At 39.7% G+C, this 15,114-nt stretch overlaps 2 protein-coding genes across 2 annotated transcripts in view; both read right to left on the bottom strand.

Annotated features, from left to right (window-relative positions):
• The window catches only part of CUNH4orf45 (chromosome unknown C4orf45 homolog), a 140,487-nt gene that overhangs the window by 106,464 nt on the left and 18,909 nt on the right, over nt 1–15,114 (bottom strand). The gene's annotated exons all lie outside the window — the stretch shown is intronic.
• LOC108302409 (60S ribosomal protein L36-like) lies at nt 7,834–8,225 on the bottom strand. Its single transcript, XM_037737600.1, has one exon. It carries the CDS (start codon nt 8,188–8,190, stop codon nt 7,843–7,845), a length of 348 nt encoding a protein of 115 aa, XP_037593528.1. The 5' UTR covers nt 8,191–8,225; the 3' UTR covers nt 7,834–7,842.

Genomic DNA, 15,114 nt, shown 5'->3' with positions numbered 1-15,114 from the left:
AAAAAAAAAAAAAAAAAAAAAAAAAAAAAAAAAATTCCTCAAATGGCTTCTTAAATCTATAAAAGTTGAAAATAATTATAAAGAAAAAAATTAAAGCCAAGAACAGTAGTTCCAGGACTTTGGAGGCTGAGGTAGGAGGATCACTTTAGCCCAGGAGTTCAAGACCAACCAGGGCAACATAGTGAGACCCTACCTCTATTAAAATTTTTTTAAAGATATTTTACCTAGCAAAGAATATTGGCACTTAGAGATCATGGGCTATGCAAAGAAATATATTCATAAACTTAATTTATGAGCTACACGATTATGTGAAATGTGGAGCTGAAAACAAATAACATCATGATTGAAAATAACCACAATTCAATTCAAGGGGTATGGGCTCTGAGATGATATCTAATCTGATACCTTCACAGTACCCAGAGAGGAAAGACCAGAAAATGTGTTTTCAATAGACATGTTATTTTTAACATAAATAACCTAAGCTAACCTAGCACCACAGTATGTTGAAATATATTTTTTTAAAGAGAGGATCTCACTCTGTCATCCAGGCTGGAGGGCAGTGGTGCCATCTCAGCTCACTGCAGCCTCGATTTCCTGAGCTCAAATGATCCTCCCACCACAGCTTCCTGAGTAGCTGGGACTACAGGCGCTTACCACCATGTCCAGCTAATATTTTTGGACTTTTGTAGAGATGAGGTTTCACTATGTTACCCAGGCTGGTCTCGAACTCCTGGGCTCAAGTGATTCTCCCACCTCAACCTCCTAAATTGCAGGGATTACAGGCATGAGCCACTGCGCCTGGTCAATATTTGATCAAGTTATGCTGATACAAAATGGCACCAAGGATCCTGCTTATTTAGATTTCCACTTCAAACGCAGTGTTGTGCATCTGTTGCATCACTGCTTACAGGAAAGCAAATGAACGTTACAGATTTGAATATGTTGTCAGCAGTCCCGCATCTACAATCATTCCTCAGTAGCCACAGGTTCTTCACAGTAACCAAAATATATTTAAATGTTTTCAAAATGAGAAATGCAGTGAAATGAGAACCCTTGTATATTGCTGGTGAAAATGTAAAATGGTGCAGCTGCTGCTGAAAAAGGTATGGTGATTCCTCAACAACTTAAACAGAAATACCACGAGATCCAGTGATCCCACTTCTGGGTATATACCCAAAAGAAGTGAAAGCAGGGACTCAAGTATGTGTACATGCATGTTCATAGCAGCATTATTCACAATAGTCAAGAGGTACGGAGGCAACCCAGGTGTGGTGTATACATACGTATCGGTTCCCTAAGGATTCCATAAGAAAATACCACAGAATCGGTGGCTTAAACAACAGAAATTGATCTTCGCACAGTTCCAGAGGCCTGAAATCTAAAATCAAGGTGCTGTCAGGGTTGGTGACTGGTGAGCCTCTCTTCCCGGCTAGTCGGAGGTCACCTTCCTGTCATGTTCTCAAATGGCTTTTCCTCCATGCAGCCAAAGACAGAAAGAGGAAGATCTGATGCCCCTTTCTCTTCTTATAACGATACCCATTCTATGAGATTGTTTTAGCACCTCATTTAACCTCAGCCAGCTTCTAAAGGGCTGGCCTCCAAATACAGTCACACTGAGGGGTTGGGGCTTCAACATATGAATTTGGAGGTGGGAACAAAAATTCAGATCATAACAACATACAATACAATATTATTTAGTCTTAAAAAGGAAGGAAATTGAGACACATGCTGTGATATAAATGAACCTTGAGGACTAATGCTAAGTACAATAAGTCAGTCACAAAAAAACAAATACTGCATGATTTCACTTAATGAGGTTCTCAGTAAAGTGGCAGTTGCCAGAAGCTAGGGGAAGGGAGAATGGAGAGTGAGTGTTTAATAGGGACAGAGTTTCAGTTTTACAGGATGAGAAAGTTCTGGAGATGAACAGGGTGATAGTTGCACAACAATGTGAATGTTCTTAACGCCACAGGACTGTGCACTTTGAAATAATTGAAAGATAACTTCTGTTATGCTTATTTTAACATGATTTTTTTTCTTCTTTTTTTAATTGCATTTTAGGTTTTGGGTACATGTGAAGAGCATACAAGGTTGTTGAATAGGTACACACATGGCAGCGTGATTTGCTGCCTTCCTCCCCTTCACCTTTTAACATGATTTTTTTTTTAAAGAAAAGAATGAGAAAAGCACTCTGACATTAAACCATTCATGTTTTAATATGCAGCCCCAAATGGCACTCACTCTAGGTGGATGTATTCCTCCTGAAACCAATTATTTAAACACACACACTTACCATGTTGTCATGATGGGCTGCCAGCCTCCCAGCCACTAGTTTAAAAGTCTGCATTTTATGTTTTTTCTTTATATTGGCTTTTCCAATGTGTTGGATGGGTATTTCATCATTTATATCAGGGGTTCCAATATTTTGGCTTTTCTGGGTCACATTGGAAGAAGACTTGTCTCAGGCCACACGTAAAATACACTAACACCATAGCTGATGAGCTTAAAAAAAAAATTGCAAAAAAACTCATGTTTTAAGAAAGCTTACAAATTTCTGTTGGGTCTCATTCAATGCCATTCTGGGCTGCATGTGGCCCACGGGCCACTGGTTGGACAAGCTTGATTTACATCTACCTTTCCATAAGTCTTAAATTTTCATTATGCATTGCAGTTTAATTTCTTCCATGTGTTATAATTACAGTGATGGTAATAGAATTACAGTTTTACTGAATTACAGGAAAATCCATTTTGGGGCTTCCTAAGTCCTGCAAGAATGTAAATAATTTAACAATATCGTCAGATGTTAACTGACTCTAAACTAGCAGAATTGGAAAGTCCCAGATTTATTTTGCCTCTGACTCTTTCCCTTCCTTGACTAGTATACAAATGCAAGAAATGGCTGTGTCCTAACACACAGTAAAAATCTGTGAATAAATGAATATATGTGTGTATTTGCATGTTATGAAAATAATTTCTTTGCTGAAGGAAAGGAAAAATCCAATGCCTGACGCAAACCAGTTATATGCAGACCTCTAAGCAACATATTTTTGGATAGCATTACATTATTGTAGGAATAATTCAGTTTTTAAAATACAGCTAATAAGTTTTCATTTGGAAAGAATTATTTTCAGGTGCAGCAAAGCATTTAGAAATAAAATTTAATTCTGTATCACTTTATCCCTTTTGAAAAGCAAAGACAATAAAACCAGTTGCAACTTTCTGAGCATCTGCCCTAATGCTTTTGCACATGTCATATAAAAGTTTCAAGATTTGCTAGATCAAGGAAAGAAAAACAGTCTATTCTATCAGAAAAAAAAAAAAAGAGTTGGAACAAAGAAATTTAGCTTTTTACAATGCTTCGCTTTGTAATTTATACATAAATATGAATAATATACATTAAAATACTGATAAAAGATTAAAAACCTAGAATTTTGTGCAATTAGAATGATTAATGATTATAGCTCTTTAAAATTTATAGTAAGTGCTTAGTACATGTGTGACATATTGATGGATGAGAAGGTGGCAGAAGGAGAGAAAGCTTGGCCCAGTCCTCAGAAAGCTTATAATCTAGCAAGGAAAAGAGTCTTATGCACTGAATAACTAGAGCAAAGCTGGGTGATCCCACCTTTCACTGAAAAAGAAATTCAGAGAAGGGTATGGTCAGTGTGTAGTAATCACGGAATATGTGGTCCTGAGCAGGACTTAGACTGATGAAGTCAACACACAAGTTTAAAAAATTAGAATTTGTAATTTCAAAAAATACAAGTATACAATCAAATATTTGTGAAATGTGGGGATGGGAATCTGTTACATTCTCCTGTTCTCTGTGCAAGAGACATGCAGTGTAAAGCAGATTTCCAAAATCACTGCCAAGCTCTACTAATCAGACCCTTATGACATCCTATTGATCCATATTAAAAACCTCATAGTTTTCCACCCACCTCAAAAGCTTACAACAGAGGAAGAAATTAAAGCTATAACCATGGGCTAATTAGCTGAACTCCCTTTAACCCACTTATTATTATTCTGCTGTTCACAAATGAAAACATAACATTACTTTTGCTCCATCAGGTGTTACTTTCTCATGTTAGTTACTATTGGGGAAATTCCAGCAATCTAAAAATTTCAGATCTTTTTGTAGCTCCCAATTTTCTAGTTAACAAAAAGAAACAGGGATTAAGTTGGTTATTTATTTATTTTTTCTTGTCTCTTAGGGAGGCTTTCTAGATGGTCATCTCTTCTATTTTATTTTTCTACCTTTTCTTTGGTTACCCCTTGTGGCTGCAGCCTAGCTACCTTTCAAGTGTGTTTGCCAGCTAAAAAAGGCTACAGTGGGAGTCTAACTGGGCTTTCAATTTCACTTTTTTGACAGCAGCCTGCCCCCCACAGGGAGACACTAGGTGAGCCTCAGACGGGCCACTGGAGAAGGGGGATACATGCATTCCGTTTCAGTTGCGTGATTCCCTCCCGTTGCTTCCCACAATGCATCTGTAACACCTTTACTTTTCCATTTCTGCTAGAAAGCAAATCCCTGTCTCTTCCAAAGGGCAGTGAGTGTAAATAACTACCACCCAGAAAAGCTCTGTGGGACCATGAGATGGGAGGGGCCCGGGTGATTGGTGTATGGATTGGAGGAAGCAGGTGGGAGCTGTTTCTCTGAAATCTGCTTCTAGATGTTGCTCTCAGCCGTACTTTACTAGTGAGCAAATAATATAAATCATTGAGAAAGTAGTAGCAGAGAAATGTTAGATGGGAAAGGAAAAAGATACTATGGAGAACTCCTCTCCTTTCCATCAACATACCCTATTCCAGGCAAAGAAAAAGTGAGCAAAAATAGTGTACAATGATAGTGTTTTTCTGCACTTTTTGTGCTGAGATTATTATTGACCCAGGTGAAGGATAAACAGTTATCCAGGGTGACTCTCTGGATAGAAGAGTCAATCAAACATGTAAGTTAGTGCCTATGAACAGTATGACACACACACACACACACACACACACACACACACACACAAAGGCCTTAGACTGCAAACTTCTCAAGTTCTGCAAATTAGTTCATTCATTTACTTCTTCCTCCAACAGTTTCTTTTTAAGAGACAGAGTCTCACGTTGTTACCCAAGCTGCAGTGCAGTGGTGCAATCACAGCTCACTACAGCCTTGAATTCCTGGGCTCAAGTGATTCCTCCCAACCTACGTAACACAATGTTTTTAGAGTACTCTGTGTTGGGCTGTTCTGGTATGTCCTGTATGTCCTGTCTCCCTATCCTTTAAAGCTGGAGCCAAAAAGAGAGTTCCAGAAGTCCTGGTTCCCTAGCTGGAGTTGCCCAAATAGGACGCTTCACAAGAAAATTTCTGCCAGTGATATACCCAAGTGGATAGTTCACCAACACCAGTGCAGGAAAGGGATTCAGATGCTGGGGAAAAGCAATAACTCAGAGCCAATGGGTCAGTCCAATGCTGGTTTGAGAATGGTGAAGAGGAAAGCATGAGGCAGCTTATAAGATACACAGGGAGGCAAGACAAAGCCAGGTGTGGGCTAGAATAAGAATACATCATACGAATCTAAGAGTACTGTGTCTGCTTCAGGAGTGGATTGGGATGGTCCAGGCATTGTCAGTGGGCTTTAAAGTTGTCCGCCAAGCTGGAACCCATGAGGATTATTGGAACCCAAAGGGGTCTCTTATTGCCTCCATCTCTTTGCAATTGTAGAAGAGAAAGAAGCTATGGAGAGATAAGCAGGGGGTGGGTGGGGAGTAGGAGAGGTTAAGGGAGTATCACTCATTTGGTGAGGGCAGGAGATAGCAGAGATCAAAACATGTGTGATCCCTTTTAATGAACCGACTACAGGAATGACTGTTATGGTATAAGTTGTCTTTGAAGCTGCCTTATGTTAGAGTCACTTGCTCAAAATGTTATCTACTCAGCTATGTCCAATTGAGATGTAACAAAATGAATGCCTCACTCTGAAGTATCCCTGACCTTGGACCTTCAGCCCCTGGGCGGGTTAGAGGTAAGGGAATCTTTTCCTTTCCAGTTATCTGCAGAGCTAACTTATGCCACCTTCTGTGAACTCTGAACTCTGCTTTAACAGATGGTCATTTTTCACACAATACATAATTTTCCTAAGGCCACTGTCACAGCCCCAAATGTATGCTTCAGCTTCCAAACATTTAAGCTAAGGCACTTTGCCATTCTTTGGGGTGGGGGGAGGTCCACAGTGGTGAAGCAATGGCTGCCATGTATCGTTTCTGTCTGTGGCTCTGTCACTTCATCACACAGAAATGACTGGACAAACTCCCATCCAAATTTGGAAATAACCTGACTTAATTAAAAGTCAGATGTTATGGGTAAATCTCACAATCTTCTAGAGTCATCCTCCAAAGCCATTAAAACACAGGTACTATAAGACGCAGCCGTAATGGCCAATTGGAGAAAGCCATTCACATTAAGATGCTGTGGACCAGGACAAATGTGAGCCTCCATCACAAAAGCACAGAGGCAGAGGCTTTCAGTGTCCCGTATTGATTTGTGAATGAGCAGCTTCTCCATGCTGGTGCTCATGCCTCAGAGGGCTCCCGGGTGAGTAGCAGCAGGGAAATTGCTTATTTAACCATGATTAATGGAGTTCTTGACCAAAGTATAGAATAATATAAGTAACTTCATACTTGATGGTCTTCACACACACAATCCATATATATAGACAATAATTCCACAGCATCTTCCTTCCTTCAGAAACAGAAGTAGAATCAACACAGTGTTACAAGGTCTACTGCAAATCCTCATTTCAATCTCTATCTTCTGAATAGTTTTATGCCTGGATCAATGATATTATTTATTTTTAGCTCACTACAATGGAGTCCAAGATACTCAGATTGAGAAAATAAATCCCCAAGATCTGGAACGGATTGTTTTGTATCCATGCAGACAAGAGGAGCTGGCATTCCTCAGGACATTTCCATTCCTCCAAGGGTGTGTATATGCTGGTGAGTGGTGGCGACGAGGAAGGTGAGTTTGGTTCAGTGGTGGATCTTGCATTCTAAGTGGCTATAGAATCCTCAGAAAACAAAATAAATGAAATCGACCATGTCAGTTCCTTGGTATGATCTGGAATCACAGATCGTTTTATTTTTTTAACTTCTTTCTTCAGCCCAGATGATGAGCATGCCTACTTTGCTCTGTTTCTGTTTTATGAAAAGAGGGTGGTGATAGCTACTTAGCTTGTAAATGGAACTCTGAAAGAATCTGGAAATCCCTAAAAGAAAGAGATGTGGGAGGTATTGGTTCCTTGCAATGAACACAGAACTTATGTAACCCGAATGCCACCAGCATTTATTCACTCATCTTCCCTTAACTTCAGATTTGTTTGCATGAGTTTTGACTGCTTAGATTCCTAATTATCCTGTCACCAGTGCCGTCATTCACTGGGCAGAAAACATATTCCATTTTTATATCATCATTTATGGAATGGTATTATACACACTGATTTCAATAATTAAGTTAAATAATGATTACAATTAAAAGGATGTTACCATCCTTTTAATTTGTTAATTGTGGGCTTACAAAAATCAGTGGTTGCAAGTCAAGCCTTCTGATCTTCCTCCTCAAGTTAGATGGTAAAGAGCGGTAGACTTGGAGCACACGTGAGCTTCAAGGAGCGAAAGAGGCACAGCCCCTACCACTCTTGGGTCTACTGTGTCTCCCACAGTGTGTCATGGACTGCCTGCATCACAGTCTCCTGGGGTGCTTCTTTAACATACAGGTTCCCAGGCCCCCAAAAAACAATCTGGGGTATAGGGCTTGAGGCCCTGCATTCTTTTTTTTTGGGGGGGTGCAACTGTTTTTTATTTCAGGGAGACAGCAGGGGAGGGGGCTCCGTCTTTCTCGGCAGCAGCTTTCCTCATGGCGGCCAGGACATTGCTCAGCTCCTCCCGCTTCCTCTTGGCCCGGATGTGTGTCCCCACCCTTTTCTTGATGAACTTGAGGGCCCGTTTGTCCTTGGAGACCTTCAGCAACTCCATGGCGCGCCGCTCGTACGGGGCAAAGCCACACAGCTCCCGGATCATGTCCCGCACGAACTTGGTGTGTTTGGTCAGACGCCCGTGGCGGCGGCTATGCCTGGGCTTGCTCACGTTCCTGGTTACCTTGTGGCCCTTGTTGAGGCCCACGGCCATAGGATACCGAAGAGCCATGGCTGCTACTCTCCAATGGCGACCGTGGCGGAAGGGCAAGGCTCTGCATCCTTAAGTGTCTCCATAAGTGGTTCTTAGGCATATTACATCTCGCTCTGCAGTGCCGTAGACGCGGGATTGCAGTTAGCTCACAGTCCCCTGCAGAAAGACTGTGATGGTTAATACTGTGTGTCAACTTGACTGAGCTAAAGGATGCTCAGAGAGCGCCTTACATATTTTTCCTGGGTGTATCTGTGAGGGTGCTTCCAGAAGAGATTAACATTTGAATTGGTAAACTGAGGACAGAAGACCCTCTCACCCATGTGGGTGGGCATTGTCCAATTCCTGGAGGGCATGAATAGAGCCAAAAGTAAAAAATGGCAAATCTGTGCTCCACTTGGACCCTCAGACATCAGTGTTCTTGGTTCTCAGGCCTTCGGGTTTGGAGTGGAACTGTACTACTGGATTTCCTGGTGCTGCAGCTTACAGACAGCAGATCATAGGATTTCTTCCCCATCATCACATGAGCCAATCCCTCATTGGCTGGAGGACCCTGTGGTTATGTCACTTCCTCTCAAAAATGACTGGACAAATTTGGAGATAATCTGACTTAAATAAAAGTTAAATGTTATGACTAAATCTCACAATCTTCTAGAATCATCCTCTAAAGCCACCAACAGAACAGCTGTATCACGGACAGAATGTTCACAAAGAACCCAAAAACAGGATTGGGCTCACATTTTTTTTTTTTTTTTGAGACAGAGTCTGGCTCTATCAGGTTGTAGGGTAGTGGCACGATCTCAGCTCACTGCAACCTCTGCTTCCTGGGTTCAAGCGATTCTCCTCCCTCCACCTCCCAAGTAGCTGGGACTACAGGCGCACACCACTACACCCAGCTAATTTTGTATTTTTAGTAGAGACAGGGTTTCACCATGTTGGCCAGGATTGTCTCAATCTCTTGACCTCGTGATCCACCCACCTCAGCCTCCCAAAGTGCTGGGATTACAGGCATGTGAGCTTACATTTTATGGCACACTGTGTTTCTTTTTTCCTCAGTAACCACCTTGCCTCCATTTATGCATTTGTGAGTTTTGATCATTGTTTAATAAACTTAGAAGCTCGTGCACTTGTTCCAGCCACTTCTTGTTCCTGGCTCTGCCCTCAGGTCTCCGCTCCTCCAGTCCAAGAAGGTCACCTGATTGCCAAGAATAGAACTTAGAAATAAAGCAGAAATAAAGCAAAGACTTCTCTCCTCTACCAGGCTTCCCAAGGCTGTTGCAGGTCCTTTTCAGAGCTACAGTTAGGCATCATCCTGACTAGGAAAGAACTGAGTTCTACTCAGACTTAGCTTGGAAACAAAGTAGCTGGACTCAGTGTGATGTTTGTCCCTTTCAATCCTTACTACAGAGCAGGGGCATCCATCAGCTGTTCATTTCCTCCTCTCAAATGACCACCACTCCTGCAATCCTGTCCTTTCGAGAAATTGTCTCCTTTACTTTAGAAAGTATTGCCTCAAATAAATGATTTGACCAACTAAATGATTTGATGTCTTTTTCAGTGCCATTATTCTTGAAGGCATGGATAATCTTCTATCCACTGCAGACTTTTCCCTGAGGTATATTTTTCTAAAAGGTGATATCTTTGGTCAAAGGGGCTTTTAATAGGCACAGTGAAAGGTTCTACCTTTTCTGAGATAATTGCTGGCAACTGGGATTAGCAAGACAATGAGGCACTTTATCCTTTATCACTTGCTGTGAATGAAATTGACTAGGATCATACACAGCAGGAGTTAAGGGTAAAGTGCTTCCTTGCCATAGTTCAGCACTTGCTACCTCTCCTCTTTCAGAAAAGGGAAAAAAGAAAAGGGAAACGGACTCAGGGTAAACAGACAAAATGAGGCCTGTAGTTAAAAGCTTCCCACTAGAACACCTTAATGAGATCTTTCTTTCTTACTATGGAATGACATAGAGTTTTCATCAACCAAGATTATGTAAACTAATGAAATGTATAGGCAGAATTCCAAACTCAACCATTCTACGATAAATTTTTTTTTTTTTTTTGAGATGGAGTCTTGTTCTGTTGCCCAGGCTGGAGTGCAGTGGCTCAATCTCGGCTCACTGCAAGCTCTGCCTCCCCAAGTCCAAGCAATTCTCCTCCCTAGCCTCTTAAGTAGCTGGGACTACAGGCACCTGGCACCACACCTGGCTATTTTTTGTATTTTTAGTAGAGATGGCATTTTGCCATGTGGGCCAGGCTGGTCTTGAACTTCTGACTTCAAGTGATCTTACCCACCTCAGCCTCCCAAAGTGGTCCATCATGCCCAGCCTCTACTATAAAATACTTTTAATGGAACTTGTTTTTATTTAATGTTATTTAGATCAGGTTTACAAGAAAATCCAAAAAGCCAGTGTTTATCAGGTTAATAATTAGCATCACAAATAACTTCATCTTCTAGGCCCGGTAGCCATCGGTTTACTTATATTGCTTGTGATGTATATCAGGTGACAATATACATACATATATTTAACACATGTGAAACCTACCACATGCCAGACACTAAGTACTCTGCACACAATACCGCACTTAAAACCCTATGAGGTAGATTTTATTATGATCATTTTACAGGTGGTATAACCGAGACAGACAGGTAAGTATCTTGTCCAAGGTCACAACAATAAGTAAATGGTGGAGCCAGAATAGTTTAGATCTTTGCTACTCAAAGTGTGGTCCTGGATCTAGCAGGGTGGGCATCACCTGGGAGCTTGATGAAATGCAGACTCTCAAGCCCAATCAAGTGTTGCTCTGTCGCCCAGGATGGAGTGCAGTGGCATGATCTTAGATTTGCTGGTGGAGAGCAAAGGCTTTGATGAATACGTGAAGGAACTAGGAGCGAGAATAGCTTTGGGAAAAATGGGCACAATGGCCAAACCACAGTTATCATCATTTGTGATAGCAAAAACCTCACCATAAAAACTGAGAGCACTTAGAAAACAGCAGAGTTTTCTTGTAACCTAGGAGAGAAGTTTGAAGAAACTATAGCTCGTGACAGAAAAACTCAGACTGTCTGCAACTTGGCAGATGGAGCATTGGTTCAGCATCAGGAGTAGGATGGGAAGAAAAGAACAATAACAAGAAAATTGAAAGATGGAACATTCATGGTAGACTGTGTCATGAACAATGTCACCTGTTCTCAGATCTATAAAAAGGTAGAATAAAAATTCCACCATCATTTTGGACAGGATTAGCTATAAGAATAAACAAGCTCAGTTAAATGAGCAAATCTCCATACTGGTTCTTTTTTTTCATTACTGTGTTCAATTATCTTTATCACAAACATTTTACATGCAGCTATTTCAGTGTTGAATTAATTAGGATTATCCCTTTGGTTAAGAAATAAATGTGTTTGTGCTAAAAAATAAAAAATAAAAAAATTAAGAAGTGATATTAACCTACAAGGTATCAACTTTGGGAAATTAAATCAAGCCATGGAAAGGCAAATAAATTCTCCTCCCATCTTAGCTCATGCATATACATATATTTACATGTTATATATTTACATGTATTACATACATATATGTATATTTATGTGTATTTATATTTATGCATATATAAAACAAAAACCAAAAAAACATGAAGATAAGACAAAGCTTTTCCTTAGAAGTCCTCTTCTAAGGGGTTGGTTCAGGTGCTTTTCAAATGGATAGCAGCAACTGATTTTTTTTTTTTTCTGCAAATCACATTGTGTTGATTTAGATGACCATCAATTTAAGGTAGGATTGATTTGGAGCTACTTTCACCTATAGATAAGGCTTTCATGTAACTCTTATGGTTTTGTAAAAGTAATAATACATTTTATAAAAATAACAGTGTTTGGTGGAGGAAAATGAATAAGGTCTCCCACTTTTGCTGTTATGATAGAAGTGCCTAACATCTAATATGCCATCAGTAAGCAAATAAATCATTGCAACTGGATATGGTTAAGCTAACTAGATATTTGGCAATTTTGTTTTAAATAAATGGTCCGTTATATTCTATCAGAAGATCATTTCCCACTCTCTTAGCTTTTAATTTATTATTTTTGAATAGGCTAAAGAATCATGGTAAGGGTATATGTATATTGTCTGCACTATATCTTCACATAACAGAACAGATTTTGATTCAGAGCAAACTGCATGCTATGACAACAGAATAAAATGCAGATAAAAATAAAATAAAATGCAGTTTAGTCAATCAGATATTTCAGTGCCATTAAAGTGTGTAAGCTTTTGTCATGAATCAGTTTTTTTAAATCTAAAAGAGTTGCCTTGTGGATTACAGTGCAGGGACTTAAGCTGAATTTGCAGTGGGACTATTTTATTATTTCTTCAAACAGGAAACCACAGACAATTCAGTGTGAAGTCATTTTCTATTTTTAAAATAATTGAATCTGAGACATAACTATTAGTATGACAGTTTCACAGAGCAAAAAATAAGATGAATAAGTGGGTCTGAAATGCTGGCTAATGGAGCAATACATTTCAAAATTACATATACATTTATGTACTTCTCCTACCACTTACAGTTTCATTCATCATATCGTTTTTTGGCCATTTCCTAGACAGTATTTCCAATTCTAATGTATTTCTAACAGAAATTTCCTGCTGTGATCACTCCTTTGTAAGGTAGAGCTCTGTAATATTTCTAGTTTACATGAGCAGATTGTCTAGTCGATCTATGATGGCTGACTAAATATATTAATACTTTTATTGAGTGGATGTAAGGCATAATCTGGATGTAAGGCACATAAATACCCCATATAAACAGGAAGCAGGCAGAGGCTTCCATCCTTCTGATCAAGGCTGTGTGGCCTTCAGCAAGTCACTTAACTTACCTGAACCCTGAGTATTCCCATGTGAAAAAACAGGTGAAATTAGATTATCTGTTATAATACCTTTGTAATTTTATATGAACTATTCCACAACTATATTTAATTTGGACCAAGTAGGAATTAATGAAGAAAAATCTGAATTAAAGAATGTATTTTTAAATCAATGTAATTTTTAACCTTTTTTTTCTTTTGAGATAGGGCCTTGCTCTGTTGCCCATACTGGAGTGCAGCGGTGTGATCACAGCCAATGCAGCTTCAACCTCCCAGGCCCAAACTATCCTCCTGCTCAGCCTTCTGAGTAGCTGCAACCACAGGTGTGCACCACCACACTCAGCTAATTTTTTTATTTTTATTTTTTGTAGAGGTGAAGTCTCTCTGTGTTGCCCAGGCTGGTCTCATACTCCTGGGCTCAAGTGATCCTCCTGCCCCTTCCTTCCAAAGTGCTAGGATTATATAGGTGGGAGCCACCACATTCAGCCCAAGTTTTAAACTTTAAAATTGCGGAGGACCTGGGACTAGGTAAGCAAATTATGTTACCTGTATGTAAACAGATGTTTTAAAATGTATAACCATGCTCCATTTTTTAAATTTTCTTTATAATTTTGTTTATAAAGTGTTTGTAGTAAAATCTTTGTAATACAAAAATAACATTATCTAGGCCAGGCGCGGTGGCTCACGCCTGTAACCTGGCATTTTGGGAGGCCAAGGTACGTGGATCACTTGAGTTCAGGAGTTCGAGACCAGCCTGGCCAACATGGCGAAACCCCATCTCCACTAAAAACACAAAGCTTAGCTGGGCGTGGTTGCACACACCTGAAATCTCAGCTACTCAGGAGGCTGAGGCAGGAAAATCGCTTGAACCCAGGAGGCAGAGATTGCAGTGAGCTGAGATCATGCCACCACACTCCAGCCTGGGCAACAGAGCAAGACTCCATTTCAAAAAAACAAACATTATTTATAAAATCTTCCCACTACGTCATTATACAACTTAGCAAATTGGTAGTAAAACTTCCGTGGAAAAATAGCCAGCAAATAAATATTTTAAAAGTACAGATGAGGCTGGGCGCGGTGGCTCATGCCTGTAATCCCAGCACTTTAGGAGGCCGAGGTGGGTGGATCACCTGAGGCCAGGAGTTCAAGACCAGCCTGGCCAACATGGTGAAATCCCATCTCTACTAAAAATACCAAAAATTAGCCAGGTGTAGTTGTAGGTGCCTATAATCCCAGCTACTCAGGAGGCTGAGACAGAAGAATCACTTGAACCTGGGAGGCGGAGGTTGCAGTGAATAGAGATTGCGCCATTGCACTCCAGCCTGGGTGACAAGAGTGAAACTCCATCTCAAAAAAAAAAAAAAAAAAGTACAGATGATTAACTTGCGTTATTAGATTAAAACTCGCAGTTATCGAAAACATGAAACATAGAACTCACAACAGCGTTTGACTGTGGGAGGATTGACTGCAAAAGGACATACAGGAACTTTTTGGAGTGATAAAAAATATTCACTATCTTAATCTAAAAGTGTATACATAAAGATGCTCCCTTTGTAAAATGTCACTAAGCTGAAGACAAATTAATGTACTTAATAGAGTATATGTTACATACCAACTTTTTAAAAAGGCTTTGGATCCACTAATAGTTTTTTTCAAAAACAATTTCGATCCCTTTATTTGTTGAAAACTAAATAAATTCCAAGATCCATATGCAATGTAGGAAGTAACTTATGCTGTAACTATGATACTCAAAAAGAAAAGAAATGAGTGGGAAAACAAAACAAAACATATGGCTGAGTTTTGTATAGTGTTATGTGAGGTAATTTTTCTTTATTTCTCAGGGTTTTTGGAATTGGATTTATATTTCCTTTGCATGCCACACTATGCTGTGATGGATATTTAGATTGAGCAAACCAACCCTATTATGTTCTGGTTATGCAATAGATTATAAGCTTCTAGAAAAAAGAGAACTTTTTTCATGTATATTTTCATATCCTCCAATGCTCATGGCCAAGTTTTTAGTATTTAATTGGCATTCAATTTGTTAAATTGGATTTCAAATATATAGGATAAAAAACTAGCATCAA

The sequence above is a fragment of the Cebus imitator genome, unplaced genomic scaffold (assembly GCF_001604975.1).
Source record: "Cebus imitator isolate Cc_AM_T3 unplaced genomic scaffold, Cebus_imitator-1.0 Scaffold40, whole genome shotgun sequence".
Lineage (NCBI taxonomy): Eukaryota > Metazoa > Chordata > Mammalia > Primates > Cebidae > Cebus > Cebus imitator.
This window is presented reverse-complemented; position numbering and strand designations above follow the sequence as displayed.